This window comes from Lytechinus variegatus, chromosome 3, assembly GCF_018143015.1.
Source record: "Lytechinus variegatus isolate NC3 chromosome 3, Lvar_3.0, whole genome shotgun sequence".
In the NCBI taxonomy this organism is placed as follows: Eukaryota; Metazoa; Echinodermata; class Echinoidea; order Temnopleuroida; family Toxopneustidae; genus Lytechinus; species Lytechinus variegatus.
Window position 1 is genome coordinate 48,207,647 of NC_054742.1, and position 17,638 is coordinate 48,225,284.

The 17,638-nt window shown below is 35.0% G+C and overlaps 2 protein-coding genes across 4 annotated transcripts; one reads left to right on the forward strand and one right to left on the reverse strand.

Moving 5' to 3' along the window:
* The first annotated feature begins 2,774 nt into the window (after nucleotides 1-2,774).
* On the forward strand, nucleotides 2,775-10,785 carry LOC121412217 (protein mono-ADP-ribosyltransferase PARP3-like). The gene is made up of 12 exons (XM_041605124.1): nucleotides 2,775-2,850; nucleotides 3,944-4,086; nucleotides 4,693-4,848; nucleotides 5,261-5,476; nucleotides 5,683-5,860; nucleotides 6,150-6,376; nucleotides 7,081-7,128; nucleotides 8,116-8,217; nucleotides 9,196-9,294; nucleotides 9,519-9,708; nucleotides 9,998-10,150; nucleotides 10,598-10,785. Exons 2-12 carry the CDS (start codon nucleotides 3,958-3,960, stop codon nucleotides 10,783-10,785), a joined length of 1,686 nt encoding a protein of 561 aa, XP_041461058.1. The 5' UTR covers nucleotides 2,775-2,850; nucleotides 3,944-3,957.
* A 1,073-nt stretch (nucleotides 10,786-11,858) lies between these two features.
* Nucleotides 11,859-16,786, reverse strand: LOC121412218. Of its 3 annotated transcripts, none has more exons than XM_041605127.1 (5): nucleotides 16,635-16,786; nucleotides 14,851-15,000; nucleotides 14,198-14,360; nucleotides 12,437-12,550; nucleotides 11,859-12,008 (listed from the first exon to the last, which is right to left on the reverse strand). In XM_041605127.1, the coding sequence occupies exons 2-5, from the start codon at nucleotides 14,995-14,997 to the stop codon at nucleotides 11,911-11,913; spliced, it is 522 nt and encodes a 173-aa protein (XP_041461061.1). In that variant the 5' UTR covers nucleotides 14,998-15,000; nucleotides 16,635-16,786; the 3' UTR covers nucleotides 11,859-11,910. The 3 variants fall into 3 exon arrangements, with proteins under 3 accessions (XP_041461061.1, XP_041461060.1, XP_041461059.1); XM_041605126.1 differs by having other exon boundaries at nucleotides 14,851-15,004; XM_041605125.1 differs by having other exon boundaries at nucleotides 14,851-15,004; nucleotides 16,539-16,784.
* Between the last annotated feature and the right edge of the window lie 852 nt (nucleotides 16,787-17,638).

Consider the following 17,638-nt stretch of genomic DNA (forward strand, 5'->3'; position numbering starts at 1 on the left):
TCATTTACTCAAATTATGTTCCCTTTATGAGAGCAAAATAGTTATCAGTATTCAATCGCTATTGTGTGTGTTACAGGAAGTCATGTGTGTAGGATGAGAGTCAAGTTGTGAATGTGGACGCGGGGTTTTTTAATGGTATTTTTAGTTTAGAGAATGTATCTTTCTCCATATCTCATTGCATACTAAATGAATATAGCCCTTTGCTGTATTTTTAGCTTCTGGTAACCCTATACCACTGGGCTATTTTCCTATCAAATTATTATGAGGGGGTGGGGTTGTGGCCTACTTTTCTCTGCTACTGATCATGCCAAATAGGTCAGTTCACAGTTCATCCATGACAAAGTAACATTGCATACTTAAAATCTTCCTAAATAGTTTCATTAGTTATCCCATTGAAATAATTTCATGAAATTACGATTTAGCTCTAAATCACCCCCTAAAAATAGAAAATAGACATTTGTTGTTTTTGTTAGTTCCTGAATCTATATGACCCATGGATATTCGGTATCAATATTAGTTCAGGTATATATATATATATATATTTTTTTTTAATTGATTCTTAATGTACATCTTTGTTTTCAGACTTTACTTTGGAAATCATGGCATTATCACAATCACAGATAACACGAAAACAATCAATCTTATGGTATTAAGTTAATTACACTTAAAATTTGGCTTACAATTTGCACAGCATGCACTTGTACATGAAATACCGTTTTTGAGCAGTTTGTGTCTGACATGCACTTAATAGATTCCGTAACTTGATCGGGCGTCGGGAATTTGGTTTCAAAAGTTGCCGCGGGACTTGAAATAGGTCACGAAATCATGTTATTTGATATCGTAGAGGGGGGAGGGGGGGTATGTCCCTCATGGTTTTACGAAAAAGATCATGGGACTTTTTTTTTCATATCCGGTATGTTGCTTCCTTGTTTGAAAGGAAATGAGTCCGTTTGCATGATTTTATGTACTTTCTTGGGTTTCTTCTGCCAAATATCTTCCTAATTAATAACACAGAATTGTTTATACATAGCCAGGGAGCGGATGAAATTGAAAGAGCTAGTATGGGCTTTGACGGCGGAAGCCAAAAATTTTAGGAAGGGACAACCAAAAAAATTTTGACAAGCAAAAATAAAAGGTTCTCAACCCAAAAATTTTAGGGGGGACGTAGGAAAATAAATTGACAAGCAAAAAAAAAAAAAAAAAAAAAAGGTCATCAACAACAAATTTAGGGGGGACCGTCCCCCCTCCTCAAATTCAGGCTTCCGCCACCTATGGGTATGGGGAGGGGGGGGGGTAGGGACATGTATATCCTGAATGAAGGATACTACTAAATTGTTATGTTTATGATGTGAAATTAATTTGAAAATCCGAAGGTGACGGATATTTCTAATCGCCACTTTACGCCAATATTATATACATACACATGTAAACATATTACAGAAAAATATGTAAGACAATGATATCCAACGGACAACTTGCCATTTATCAGTACTGAATATTCTGATACAATACGTTGCATTTAAAGAAAAACATAACCACAAATATTATGCATGACGTGCATCACTGTATAGAACCCCATTTCTATAATGATGATAATTATACTCCACATACTTCTATTGATATTCCGCTTTAGTTTTCTGGAATTTTTCCCCTTTGTTTTTTTTTTCTTTTTTTACTGATACAATGACAATACAATGACAACGAGGGAGCACTTCATGAAAGGACTTGTATGACATATCATAAAATCACATGTATCCAACGGTTACAACGGGGGTTACCACAGTAACAGTGCTTTTATGTAATAAAATCAAGGGAAGTTGAACAATCAAACAACTTGTCAGACATGAATGCTGATCAAAGGCGGCGGAAGCGGGGGGGGGGGACGTGTCCCCCCTAAATTTGAGGAGGGGGGACGAACCCCCCCTAAATTTGTTGTTAAAGGCCTTTTTTTTTTTTTTTTTTTTTGCTTGTCAATGTATTTTCCTACGTCCCCCCTAAATGTTTGGGTTGAGAGCCTTTTTTTTTTTTTTTTTTTTGCTTGTCAAAATAATTTGGGTTGTCCCCTCCTAAAATTTTTGGCTTCCGCCGCCAATGATGCTGATGAAACACTCTCCAGGTGGCCCTTTGAAGAAGTAAACTGACTTTTAATTTCCCATGGGACTGATGATGTAACCCAAAATGTGCTGTAAAGAAATCTTGTCTTTATCAATAGTAATGGCTTAAGAAGACTTTATTATCGGTTGCTCTTTAAAATCATGTATGCATAGGCGTCAAATAATAAATGACTACTTCATTGATACATAATTTTTTTGATTTTCCACTGATAAGATAGATATACTTTCGCCCCAGTTCGTTTTTCAATTTCGATTTTTTTTTCTTTCCAGAAAGAATTTTTATTAGGCCTATATTCATTTTTATTCTACGTCTTACATAATCATACGCCTATGTGTACATGTGTATTTTGACTAAAAAAATAAAGAATATTCTGGAATTCAATCTTTTTCGTTTAAAAAAATTATATCATAATTCACACTTTACTTTTTATTGTCATCATGTCTCCCTTATCAATGGCCATATCAACACGGTTACCAATATTCAACCAACTCTATAAACTTTACCCTTGATAGAAGAATAAACTTGCAGTATGAATTATGAATTCAACCTCATATTTAAGAAAAGAGAACTAAATTTAGGTCGATGTCATTAAGCAAATTTACTTTCCAGGGGACGCAGTTTACCTTCTTTTCCTGCCCTTTCCGGAGCACGAATTCCTCAGTGCGATGCTTCTATTGCACTGAACAGGCAGGGGGTTGAGGAGCTGATCGTATGGATCATTTTCAACAGTGGCATGTGAGTAATAAACCACTTTTTTTTCTATTGATGAGTATTCAATTTTATTTTCCAATGAGCATGTTGTTTTTAAAGATTTTGAAATATTCATTTAAAAAATGTTGTTGGCGTACTTGGTTTTACTATATTTTCACGAGTTGAGAAGGGCTCTCATTCAATACGAGGCTGTAGAGCTTTAAATACTGGGCTAATATCAGTATATATTATACAGATTTTCGAAATTGATATACAATATGATTATCTTATCACAAACTGAATGGGGGTGTGAATTTCTTTTGTGTGAATACATATGATATTATATCCACTGCCAGTTTACCCCGTGCTCGTAGAGGCATACTGAAACTCATAAGAGGGGTTGCTTTTCACGTTGGGTAGAAAGCTGAAAGGGTATTGTTCGGAATATAGGCCTACATGTATTTTTTCAACAGCATAATACGGGTCAGGAATATATATCTCACCCTATCATGGAATTAGATTATAAATTATTATATCATGTTTCAGATATTTCAAGAATATTATTTGATTAGTGTTGTTAACCATTTTGTTATTTAAGGGGGTTCTTACTATACTGACAAAAAATATTGTCGCTGGGATTTTTTTACTATTTAGATTCTTATTCGCCTCATGTATTATACATATTCCTTAAATTATCTGACGAGCAAATAAAAGTGGCTCTTTTTATTCAATGATTTGAATATGAAAGGGGGTTTATTGAAGAAAACATTGTAGCTGGGATTTTTTCCTACCAAAATTCTATAAAAAAAATTATCGCCTCATATATTATACATATTCTGACGAGCAAATAAAAGGGGCCTGTTTTTTTTTAAACGAGGCAATATAATACTTCTCTCCCTTCCATATAGAGGCGACAGACAAAGGAACACATCAAATCACAAATTCACAGGAAATTAACAATGTAGATTGGGGTCAAAAGGGGTCAAACCTAGTCCCCACCCCTGTCCATTCCAAGATTCCAGGTATATTATAGGGGATAAAACATGCATGCTACAAAAATAGAAAAGAAAAATTGATATACCGGTTGTGATAGTTTGGAGAAGGAATAATTAAATAATCTTCCCTAATATTCTGACAGATATAAGTATCACCATGGCTACGTCAGAGAAGAAGACGAGGGAAGACTTCAATTACCAAGCTGCTATAGACAAGATGGCATCATCGGTCGTTACCGATGACGTCATCAAACGGTATCCTGACTCCAAGTTTATTGACTCAGAGGTACATCATGTTCAATTTCAATTCTCCCATTAATCCTACAATTAAAGAAATATTCTTATAATTTTTTAATACTTCAAAATATATATATTTTTTAACTGATTAAAGTGAGGTATCTTTCAAGCTTTAGATGCGAACCTTTCTAAAAATTTCTCAAGAGAAAGACGTACGTCATTGTTCTATTTTAAAAAGCAAATCTGAGATGCCCATTTTAGAGTTTAAAATCAACAAACATATCTTGTTCAGGTCCCGCCCAATATGCATATGGAGGATAAGCAGGGCCATCATGGGAACGATATTTTAACAGGGATGCTGCATGGTTTAAATTTGACAAGAAAAAAATAAAAAGTTTAAATTAAGGTGATCATGGTCCAGAAAAAAATGACAAGTAAATAAAAAAAAAGCAAATCAATATTTCACTAAACAATATGGGTCATGTGGGATACATTTTGTTCATACCTACCAGAAGTACAGGGGTGCTGCCTATGGAGAAAACACATGCAGCACTCCCCAGGAACCCCCCCCCCCCCGCTTCACAGGGCCTGAAGATGAATTATTGTTATTCTCTTTTTTTTCAAGTAAATAATATAATTTTGTCCTCTTCACTAGTACAGTGAAAGCTACCTCGCCTATAATGTACACGAAGATTTTGACTGCACATTGGTCCGAACTGATCTTGGGGAAGAACTTGTGAACGAGTTTTACATTCTACAAATCATTTATGAAGAGGACCTATGCAGCGTATGGACTAGGTCAGGGAAAATCGTGAGTAGTCATATTTGCAGAATTGAACCCGTGACGCCTGAATTTTGTAATTCACACAGATAATTCCACGTGTTCAGGGAGAAATAAAACATTGTTTCACAAGACAATGGGGAGAAAAATTTGAATATTTCATATTTCATGTAATAAAATACAAAAGAAATAGTGAAATAAAAAAGAAATAGTTCTCTCATTTGCATACCAACCGGGATGTGAATATAACTATTTTGTGAAATTAAGTGAAACTTTGAAATGTCAAAACCTCTTTTCACATCCGATATTGATGAAATTTTAGTGTTATCGGCTTGTTTTTTTTTCTTTTTATTCAAATGAACATTTTGTTGGGGTGGACTGCTGGAATTGTCCTTTAATCGTTAATCCTATGCATTTCTTTTTTCTTCATATCTGCTTAAAGGGAGAGGTGGGCAAATACAATGATGAAAACTTCGGACTGAGGCTGGGAGAGGCCATAGACTACTTCGAGAGCAAATACAAGGAGCTGACAGGTTACACTTGGTCCGATACCAAGGGGGGCAACAGCTTACCCTCTCCAGGTCCTTGTTCTGGAAAATACACCCCTGTTCAATTCAGATACGACGATGAGATTCAACTGAAAGAAAATCTTGGAAAGGTAAAAATACAAAATAGTTTTTATCATGTAAATGTTCACAGCTCTTATTTTCTGGAATAGATTATTCTGCGATTATTTTCTGATCTAATTCATTTTGTCTTACTTGGTTTATGCGTTTGTATATTACGCTTCTAGTGTCCTATAATATTGCTTTAATTTTATTTTCTTGCATTGTGCTTGAATGTATTCTCCTTTTCTATCTCTAGCTTCATAACATTCTATCTGATGATGGGGCTGCTAAGATGACCAAGACTACTCTGATCCAACCCACTCTAGACCTAGTCCAGCTAATATTCACCGAGGACCAGCTGTATAAGAAGTTGACAAGGTTCGATCTTTACGAAGGCAACGAAAAGATGAAGAAGTTCGAAATAGGTCTTAAAGGTATCTAATAATATAACCAAAGAGTTTTGATTCATCATGATATGATCTTGTTTCTCTTTTTTATTCAGAGTGGATGGATTAAAATAGAGGGACGTATCAATAGAATGATACTATTTTGCCTGCGAATGTTATTCTATACCCATAAAAAGATATTTTTATTAGTTTCTTTGATTCCACAAGATACTTGATCTCCTTTTTTTATGTGGGCCCAATATGCACTTAATAAATGCTGCGCTTCCCGTTATTAATGTGTTTAATTCATTTATTCATCACTGCTTTTTTTGTCTAGGTGTTGACTATATTCCCTTGGGAATTCCCACCAACACCCAACTACTAGAAGGCCTGTCTCTTTTGAAAGAGATCGAAAATCACATCATCCAGCGAGATGCGACAACGGAACAATATCGGCAGTTGTCTTCGGATTTCTACCACACTGTTCCATGCTTGATCAAACACGTCGATGGAGCGGTAATTGATGACACCGATAAAGTGAAGCGACTAAGAGATGTGATATTGGTAATGTTCTTCCTATTAAAAAACTTGGTTTGTCATTTGCAAACTAGTGTGCTTTTCCTACAATTGTTATAGGTGTGTGCCATTACAAAAAAAAAAAAACTGGTATAGTGCGGAAGATTGTAATGTGCAACTTTTTTCGAGGTAGGCCTATACATTATTTCGATTATACCCTAAACTGGGACGATGTTTAAGTAAGTGTTATGGTTTTTTATCAATATAGAACTGCATGACAGTTGTTTTGTTTAATCGAATCATTTGTTTGTAATGGGAGGTATCATCAAGTCTGAAGAATGATGCGTTTCGATATTTTTTTGCATGCATTTGCTTTAAAATAAAAAGTTGTGCGGGATCGGCATCATTGGACTATTTTTTGCTTTTAAAATTTTGAAGTCGGCTGCGTCTCAATGATAGAAGAGAAGAAAAGAGGAAGTAAATAAGAAAGAAGAGTACCAAGAAAGAGATTTTGGGCTTATCACTCTCTATTATTATTCAATTGACAGAAAAAATGACGTAAACGCATACCCTATAACGCTCACCTCTTTTAAGTAAAATCTTTATCCACACTTCGACTTACTATTCTATTATTTTCATTGTTAACTGTGTTTCTCCTTAAGCCTCGATGTCTCCCCTCTCTACCCCTCCCCCTCCCCCGCCCCCGCCCATCATAAATTACCCTTATTCCTATCATGTATATATCTTCACAGGTTCTAGGCGGTGTTACAAATTGCTTGAAGACTGTTGAAGAGGCTAAGGTATGGTCTTGAGATAAATTTTCGTAATATTGCCCAAACTAAATGAACTTTGAATGTAAAAGTTGTGTACAATGATACAATTATGTCTCTTGCATTAACGTTGCAAAATAATTCAGGGCAGTTTCAATTAATGGGATTTTTTTAGAATTACCGTCTTAAAATGGTAAATGTAAATCATTATGGCATAAATCAGATTGCCCTTATGCGATACAGAAACGTCCTGTCTCCACAGTAGTTTCAATATTGCACTAGTCTTATTCTCGATTCGTGCAATATTTACACTAATTACAAAATATGTCCCATTCTGAGCTAATGAAATATCTTTTGTTTCATCTTTGATTTTTATTAAAGGACAAGTCCACCCAACAAAAAGTTGATTTGAATAAAAAGAGAAAAATCCAACAAGCATATCACTGAAAATTTCATCAAAATCGGATGTAAAATAAAAAAGTTATGACATTTTAAAGTTTCGCTTAATTTCACAAAACAGTTATATGCACATCCTGGTCTGTATGCAAATGAGGAGACTGATGACGTCATCCGCTCACTATTTCTTTTGTATTTTATTATATGAAATATGAAATATTCTAATTTTCTCCTCATTGCCAAGTGAAACAATGATTAATTCCTCCCTGAACATGTGGAATTTGCATTGTTTAATACTATATGGTTCAGTCAAGTTGGTCCTTATTGTCAAATCTGTAAAAAATGAAATATTGTATAATTCAAACAATAAAAAACAAAAGAAATAGTGAGTGAGTGACATCATCGATTCTCTCATTTGCATGCAACTGACTCGTTCATATAACAGTTTTAGGAAAAATAAGCGAAACTTTAAAATGTCATAACTTTCTTATTTTAAATCCGATTTTGATGAAATGTTCAGTGTTGTGCTAGTTTGATTTTTCTCTATTTATTCAAATCAACATTTTTCTGGGGTGGACTTGACCTTTAATATACTACGATATTTTAAATCTTGTTACACAGGAGAACAAAGGAGATATAATACCACACCCACTTGATGTCCATCTCAAAGATGTCGTGAAATGTAAAATCGAACATCTTTCAGATACTTCTGATGAATACAAGGTGAGAAAAAAAACAGCAGCTCTACCCCTCCCACCCTTCCTGGCCGTCATCACCACTCTGGCTGTTCACCATCTGTTCGTATTTTTAAATATTTTAATTGTTTTTATATTCATGCTTTTAGTAATGATACTCGTTTTTTACCATGTTTACTTTCTTCAACTTAATTATTAGTCTCAAAGCTGCAATTAAAGTCAGCAATTTAATATTAGTTTAAGATGTGCATGTTATTATGAGCTAAACGCATAAATATGTTGATGTTGATTGCGTTGTATGGTACTAAGAATGATGATGTCACGGTGATGACGATGAAGATGACGGTGATTACTATGGCGATGAAGTAAATGGTAATGGCAATAATGATGTTGATCATCATCATCATTGGTGTCGATCCAACCCAACATAAACGGAAGAATATTATGATAAGAATCATTTGACAAGTATGATAAAACAGACATTCATCCAAATTTTACCCCTCCCCGCTATCAGGCATATGGAGTGCCCCGTTTACGTTACTACCATTTTGAATATCACTTTCTTTTTTAGGTTGATGATGTAACATAAGTGGAGAAGAAGAAAAGAAATAAGAATCGAATTTTAGAAAGGGGTATTTACAAGAGAAAGAAGAATGAAAACTCGAGGTCAGTGTTTCATAAATTGCAGCTCGTACTTCGCGTTCGCAATATCATGCCGGCTTATTGTAAATATAAACTTAAGTCTTATTAGACTACCCCATCCTCTCTATTTTATACTAATGATTTCTGATCTACGAGTAACCACTTGACTCCCTCAAGGAGAATAGAGAACAATATTTGCCTGCGTCAGTCATCCCATATTCATCAATGAAGAGGAGGAGGAGGCGGAGGATTATGATGATGGTGGTGGTGATGATGATGATGATGATGGTGATGAAAGAGATTATATAATGATAATAGAAAGAGAAATAAAATCATTCGAATTGTTTCTCTTTCATGATTTTAGATGATTTTGAAGAATATAGAGATGACTCGTAATGGATCATGTGAATGGGATGGCAAAGAGACTCTACTCAATATTTGGAAAGTGGACAGAGAGCCAGAGGTAAACAAGGTTTTTGGGAAACCATTCATTATTTGTATTTTGCTCTTTGCATTAAGAATCGTACAAAATCTTTGAAGATTGCCTACATGGAAATAGATTCATCCAAAGCTAAAACTAAAGCCTAATAAATGTTTTCTATATATTTCATCATATTTCCAACGGATATACCCGATTTGATTGAGATTTTGTCGTATTGCAAACATATTGATTTATTATTTTTTCAGTTGACATCATTTGCTGCGCACGAGGATCTTGGAAATCGTCGTCTTTTGTGGCGAGCCTGCTTGCGTCTCTACGAGTTTCCCTATGTCTTGAAGGAGGGGTATACAATTAGCCAACGCCGTGATCGTTTTGCATCTCATGCGGGTTGGGGCTTGTATTTTAGACCATGTTTCGATGAGGCTGCCAAGCATGGTAGGTTCGATAATACTTTTATTTATATCATAGTTCTAGAGCCCTTTTCAATATCTTCTTTCCAAGTCTCCCCTGAATCATTTCACCTTTTCTTTTTTCATCAATGCGCATGTTTTGAAAATAACGGAGGGGGCGGACGACCTGCCAATGTTCCTTCCAACAGACCCAATTCTTCAAATCAGGTACCGATGGAACGTCACCGGGAATGGTCTAAAAATATTTGTAATATATTTGATTGGTCTGGTTCGCTGGATTGAATGTGACACGTTGATTTTGTACTCTCCAACAGTTGATATAGAAAACCGGGTTGACAATAACGCAGTCCTGTTCCTGATGGAAGTGGCCCTGGGAAATTCAGAGGAAACGGATGAATACGATAGAGACGTCACCTACCTGGAGGAAGACTATGACAGTCTTACTGCCAGAGGGAGACAAGAACCAGGTGAGAATACGATACAGAAACTATTAGCTGGACTATGCCAGGTCGAATAACACAAAGTGTAACGATTGATCTTCAATTAGAGCTGGTTTCTACGATGGATTGCATTGATTATGTATGATCAGTTGTAGAAATCAACCCTACGATCAATTGCTCAATCTTTATGTTATGGAGTCCTGGTCACTCGGGGGAGGGAACAGATCTAGGATTTACCGGCGGTGAATGTCCGCTCGGAGGGGAAATGTTGGAAGGTATAGTCTCTCGAGACAGATCCATTATTCTTCATTTTCCGTCAATGGAGAGGGGGAATGCGGCGTCAAAAGGAAGGGGCTACAGGCCCTTTTTTTGTATAAAGATGATAGAAATGTTACTCTCAAATTTTTATGACTTTCCGGAGATCCAATTTTTACTATGATATGATTTCACTTGTCTCTTCCTTATACATTGTAGATCCCAGTCAAGATGTAGTCTTGAAGCTAGACGGCAACGATGTCACTTTCTCACTTGGTGCTCCCATAGCTCAGGAGAAGTACTCGGAGGCAGAATTCAATTTCACCAAATACGTCCTCTTCACTGAAAGCCAATATCGGATTAGATATGTATGTCTCTTCTCAAGAAACACTGAGATAACTATATAACTCTTAAAGGTAAAGGTAAAGTCCACCTCTGAAAAATGTTGATTTGAATCAATGAAAAAAAATCAGACAAGCACAATGCAAAAATTTCAACAAAATCTGATGTAAAATGAGAAAGTTATGACATTTCAAAGTTTCGCTTATTTTTAACAATAGTTATATGAACGAGCCATTTACATCCAAATGAGAGAGTCGATGATGTCACTCACTGTTTCTTTGGTTTTTTATTGTTTGAATAATGCAATTTTTACGAATTTGATGATCGGCAAAATTTGACCATCAAACTTTTTGATACATTTCGATTTAATATTCATGCATCAAATGACATCGTGTGCTCGTCTGACAAAATCTGTTATATCCATTGATACCATAGTAACTGTGCTTCTCAAAATCAAGGATAGTTGTCAGATCTGACAATGTATTGGACAAAAATGTTGATGATACACTCCGATTCAAATGCACAATGAACAAACATTCAAATTAACGAACAAAGCAAAATTTGAAGTAAATAAAATTAATTTAATATGGACATAATCATTGGGAATACATAACAGGTCTGTTGATCAAAATGAATTTGTTTCAAGTAATTAGCTTACACAAACTGCATGTATTATTGTTCAATTGTACTTTGCGATTTTAATTTCACTGTTTTCTCATTGTTATTACTGTTACTGCATTGTCCTGACAATAATTTCGATGCTTTCAGGTTTAAATTTCTAAACTTTTTATATATATGTATATATATATATATATATATAAGGTAATTTTCTATGAAGATTGCCTGAAAACATCATAGGTTAAACTGCTTTGCTTCTAATATTAAGTCACAGTATAGTTCTTTTCATAACACAGAAAATAGATAGTCATTCACTCCCCCTTATGAGAATTAAACAACCTTGTTTTGCGCACTGGGATTTATCCATATTGTGACAACGTAAATGTAATTTTGACAGAGAGTAAGGCATTGATCAGAAAAGAATGATACAACAGTCATCAAAATAAATTACAATACAAATATATTTATTATGATACAATTTTGATTGCTGCCCCGGGCGTTCATTTGGTTTTGATTCATCTAGATCTTTCACCAACATTGTTATTTCAGTTTGTTACTGTTGGTCACACGTCTCAGTAATTTTTCCAGGGAGGCTGTATGAGATAGTTCGCTTTTGGTTTCTTTCTCCGTTTTGAAAGTCCATTTGCCGTACTCTTTGTTCCATAAGCATCTGAAATTGTGATGAAAATAAACATTTTTATAGCCTAGCCCGGGTGTGAATAATGAATTAGATACATTGGAATTATTCTACATACAAAGTATATTTCAAGCAAAGATTATTGTGATATTCACAACTGAATAATTTCTGTTCTGGATTGATTTGTTTGTAGAGAAGTTTAGGCAATTGAATGACTTGGGGAGTGGCAAACTTTTCCAAATACCAATTTGTTTTATGCAAGGTTATTAAATATAACATTATAACATATATTAGGAAAATGTTGCCACTTTTCCAATCTTTCAACTGCTGATTCAGTATGTCAGATTTAAAAAGTATATGAAATGGGCTATAAATTTATTTACACAGAGCGATCGTTAAAACTTTGACCCTCCAATATTTATTTTGTGAGCTTTCCTCACGGATGGATTCAATGTACATACCTGTTTCTTTGGCTTCCGGTGATATTTTCTGAGATTCAAGACGTTTAGACAGAGTATCAGCAGCATTTTGTGGTTGGATGCATATCTTCCATTCTTCCTCATTTTCCTGGATTTCTGTAAAATATTGATGAATTGTACATGATGTTGTTATTATAAAATCATTATAAAAGAAATAGAAAGACAGGCTTAGATTTCCCAGATATCCAGATACTGTCATGACACTATTACATATGAAAAAATATAGCCTCATATTATCTGGAAGGATGCATGCTGGTTTTTTTTCTTCTTCTTTTTCTTTCGCTTTTTTTGGGGGGTGATAGGGTGAATAAAATATTGAAAAATTAAAAAGATTAGAAAGACAGGGAATCTCATATAAATAAGAGAGAGGGGGAGTGGGAGAAAAAGAAAGGGTGAGTCGTATGTTGGTTGCATTGTGCAGCTGTATTGGGGGAATTCGGAAGAGTATTATGAATATATGTTGTACAACCAAACAAAACAACCCACATAAATCAAATAGCTGCGGCAGTATAAAGAACACATTGAATTAAAGGTCAAGTCCACCCCAGGAAACTGCTGACTTGAATAAACAGAGAAAAATCAAACTAACTTAGTGCTGAAGATTTCATCAAAATCGGATGTAAAATAAGAAAGTTGTGATAAAGTTTCGCTTATTTTTCACAAAACAGTGATATGCACAATTAGGTGAGTCAGTCGATGATGTCCATCACTCACTATTTCTTTTGTTTTTTATTGTTTGAATTAGACAATATTTCATTTTTTATATATTTGACAATAAGGACCAACTTTACTGAACCATATAGTATTAAACAATGCTAATTCCACATGTTCAGGGAGGAATTAATCGTTGTATCACTTGACAATGAGGAGAAAATTAGATTATTTCATAATACAAAAGAAATAGTGAGTGGATGACGTCATAGTCTCCTCATTTGCATACCAGCTAAGATGTGCATATAACTGTTTAGTGAAATTAAGCGAAACTTTAAAATGTCATAACTTTCTGATTTTACATCCGATTTTGATAAAGTGTTATGCTTGTTGGATTTTTCTCTTTTTTATTCAAATCAACTTTTGTTAGGGTGGACTTGTCCTTTAGAGAGTGATATGTATCATATCATTATTTTTTCATTAAGTTCACGTTAAGTTTTATGATCATGCAGTGATGGGGTTTATTGAAGAGACAAATAATAAAAAATACATTGTAAATCAACTTTGCGTATTTTATTATGAAAATGATATAAGCAAAAACATGCTGTTGCCATGGTATGTTTCCTAATTGCAAATATATAGACATCAAATACGGCCTCTGCATGCTTCATGTCAGCATTAAGTCATATACTATAAATAGTCTTGAATAAATACACATCGGGTAAATTATGGTTAGTAATCTGTCGAACCATGGACTTCAAATATGGATCATAAAGATATCCATGCCATGTTTTTCATTGCTTTTGTTTAATCTCAGATCATTAACTTTCACACTATAAAATCAAAAATTAAATCTTTAATAATTAAATCAAAACCGATGTCTGACCATCCATGGGTCACTCCTTGTATTGTTTTGCCCTTTGATTTTGTTTCGTCTTTGTTCTGTTATTTGCGAATCTTCCTAGTCAATTATTATACATGCATTTTGTGTATTTCCTCATTGTGTTATGACCTGTCTGTTAATGCGAAAATGCTATACGTTTATATATTTCCTTAAAAAAGAAAAGAGAGAGAGAGATCATACTGGGATACCTTGTTGTATTGTTGTGGCCAATTTCTCGCACTGAACAGCTTTGAGAGCCTTCACTAGTTCATCAGCCAGCTGCTCTGGAGTGAATCCCAGCTTTCTCATCCATTGACGCAGAAGAGCGATTGTGACATCGGGAAAAACCTCATCTGCGCTCTCTCGTATATTCTTCATTTGTTGCCATGGTAACGGAGTATACATTAGGATGGGGGGAGGAAATGATTAGTAAAAGCAATATCAGTATGCGGTGACGGGTGAAATGAATAAGGATGATACCAGCTAAGTGAGTGAATGCTTGAGATAAATTTAGATAGAACTAGGTGTTTGCCATAGAATATGCAATCAACTTTCATGATATTCATTTATTTCTATTTTGGTTCAATTCACTTTAATGCTTTGGTTGAAAACAGGTGATGATTTTGTTTATTTGCTTATTTGACTATTAAACGTGTGAATTTCGTTTTATTGTTAATTCTTAAATAACAATATGTAAGTCAAAGTCCGAACTTTTTGAATCGTGGTCGAATGAATTTCAACTTTGATATTTATGATAGGCATATATCAAACTCAGAATTATAATCATCGTTATTTCAAAATCCAAAGGGCGTTCAAAACGGAAGAATCTATATATCTACATATAGGCGATAGGTCAACTTACCCGACTCATTTCTCGAGGTACTCCTAATTTTAGGCCAAAGGTATGATAGTCGTCTGGTGTAACACCATTACCAATCCGATGAAGAATGGTGTCGAACCAATGTTCTTCTGATTGAGAACTTGTATTTGAACTCTGGCTAGTCATCATTATCTTCCTTCAAAAAACACAAAAAAAACACATGATGATGATGATGATGATGATGATAATGATGATGATGATGATGATGATGATGATGATGATGATGTTGGGTAGGATGAGGATGATGATGATGATGATGATAATGATGATGATAATGATGATGATGATGATGATAATGACGATGATGATAATGACGACGATGATTACGATGATGAGGAGGAGGAGGAGGAGGAGGAGGATAATGATGGTTATTGATCTTGTTGATAGCGCTGACGATCTATACTACTACTACTACTACACTGTTAGAAAATTTATACTTAAAATAAAAGAAGTTCCTGCAGCAGAGTCTCGAGAACACCTGTAATCTTACCAGATTGCGTAATCTTACAGGAAATTGGTATTTGGTGTATGGAACCTTACAAATTTCCTTTAATAAAACACCCTTTTTCCTTTTTTTAAACAGAACTGTTCTGTTAAGTTGCAGAATAATTCCTGTTTTATGAATTTACAGAATGATTTTGTTATTGCTTTATGCAAAATCTTCTTTCTTTTTTCTGTAAAATCAGGGGTTTTTTAACAGTGTATACTGCTACTGCTACTACAACTACTACTACTACTACATGTACTACTATACTGCTGCTGCTGCTGCTACTACTACTACTACATGTACTACTACTACTACTACAACTTCAACTATACTGCTGCCACTTACTACCGCTACTACCGCTCATTGTCTACTGCTACTTTTGCTACTACTACTACTACTGATGCTCCTGCTGCTGCTGCTACTACTACTACAACTACAACTATACTGCTGCCACTTACTACCGCTACTACCGCTCATTGTCTACTGCTACTTTTGCTACTACTACTACTACTACTGATGCTCCTGCTGCTGCTGCTACTACTACTACACTCTAAAAAAATGAAGTGCTAATTTAGCTCTTAAGAGCGTAGTGACTGCACTTCGGAGTGCTGATTTGTTTAGTTCAAATTTGAACTAGACTAATCAGCACTCCGAAGTGCAGTCACTATACACGCTCTTTAAGAGCTAAATTAGCACTTCATTTTTTAGAGTGTACTACTACTACTACTCCTACTACTACCACTACTACTACTACTCCTACACTGTAAACTGTGGTGTTAAAACTGACACCAACTGGTGTTAATAGAGGACCACACCCTGAGGTGTTAAAATAACACCCAAGAGATTGAACATAACACCAAAGAAGGTAAATGCAACAACCATAGGTGTTGTAATAACACCTATAGGTGTAAAACTAATACCGCCAATGTACACCGGTTAACACCGCAGTTTTTGCTGTGTACTACTGCTGTTGCTGCTACTACTGTTACTACTATACTACTACTACTACTACTACAACTACTGCTACTATACTACTACTATTACTACTACTACTACTACTACTACAACTACTATTACTATACCACCACTACTACTACTACTACTACTACTACTATTCTACTACTTGGTCATAGTAATAGCCACTTCTAGTATTTACACCTTCAAAAGTAAACTCTTCACTTACTTTGTTTCTTCGCCGCGTATTCAGGATACAAATCCAGCTCAAAAATATCACTCCATGTTTTCTGACTGCACAAAATATATAAAATGAAATGCAAACCTTTTCACGTAGTATATCTCACACGTGTAATCATCAGGAATCAGTATTTTGTTGTGATAGGAGGGTATCGAAGGATTGTGCACCGTTGAATTTATTGAAAGAGCGTATTGTCGGGTTTATGGCTAATGCCTATTATACACCTCTCGGAAAGTCATTGCGGAGAAATCAATATAAAGAAGAGAGTACAGCCTCTTTGTGGCAAGAATAATATATTATTATTATTGTGCAGTTAGTATGACTGTGACGTAGAAAATGTGACTCGCAATCGGGGAGCGTTTTCATGAAAGCACCCCTTATTGGACGTTTTATCCGACAGTTACCATAGTAACAGGAATACTCAACCAATCAAAATCAAGGAAAGCGGTCAGATCTGACAACTTGCTGGACAGAAATGTTGATGAACTTATAAGAATTTTATCAAAATAACAGGATTCAACATTTTCAAATGAATTTATGTTCAGAATGAAATATTGACACCTGCAACACTGCCAGCATTGCATATGACAGAATATAGAAATATCCCGGAGAAATATTCGATCATCTTAGTTGATGAACGGTAAGAATATTGGTCTCGTATAACTATGTGGACACTCTGCAGTGCGTTCTCGCATAAGATTCATAGTGCAGAATTTCGATATGGATTTCTCTTTTTTTCAGGGGGGGGGGAGGAAGGGGGCTACTGTACATGCTCGATATATTTTCAATTACATACCCGAGTTCCCATAGAAAGGATTGTGGTTTGAAAGTGAGTGAGAACTGCTTTAACTACCATGTTTTCTTTTCAAAGGAAAGTAACGTCATTTTTGTTTATAATGCCCGTTCTTTATTCCACCGCAAACAATTCCCAATTAAGCCCCCCACCCCCCCCCCATCTCACACTTGTATATATTCCCCTATAAAGATTTTATTCAACATCCATATGATATTATACATTACGTCTAGTTTTCAAGGAATTATATCCATTTCCTTATTCAGTTCATCATTAGTGTTGGTATATGCAATTT

What these genes read in the sequence shown, in the direction of transcription:
- LOC121412217 (XM_041605124.1), top strand. Translation starts at nt 3,958, where the DNA reads ATGGCTACGTCAGAGAAGAAGACGAGGGAAGACTTCAATTACCAAGCT. An exon ending in GGACTAGGTCAGGGAAAATC is followed by an intron (nt 4,849 to 5,260) that starts GTGAGTAGTCAT and finishes ATCTGCTTAAAG; the next exon opens with GGAGAGGTGGGCAAATACAA. An exon ending in CGATGAGGCTGCCAAGCATG is followed by an intron (nt 9,709 to 9,997) that starts GTAGGTTCGATA and finishes ACTCTCCAACAG; the next exon opens with TTGATATAGAAAACCGGGTT.
- LOC121412218 (XM_041605127.1), bottom strand. Translation starts at nt 14,997, where the DNA reads ATGATGACTAGCCAGAGTTCAAATACAAGTTCTCAATCAGAAGAACAT. An exon ending in GGCCACAACAATACAACAAG is followed by an intron (nt 12,551 to 14,197) that starts GTATCCCAGTAT and finishes AATATTTTACAG; the next exon opens with AAATCCAGGAAAATGAGGAA. An exon ending in ACCGGAAGCCAAAGAAACAG is followed by an intron (nt 12,009 to 12,436) that starts GTATGTACATTG and finishes TCACAATTTCAG; the next exon opens with ATGCTTATGGAACAAAGAGT.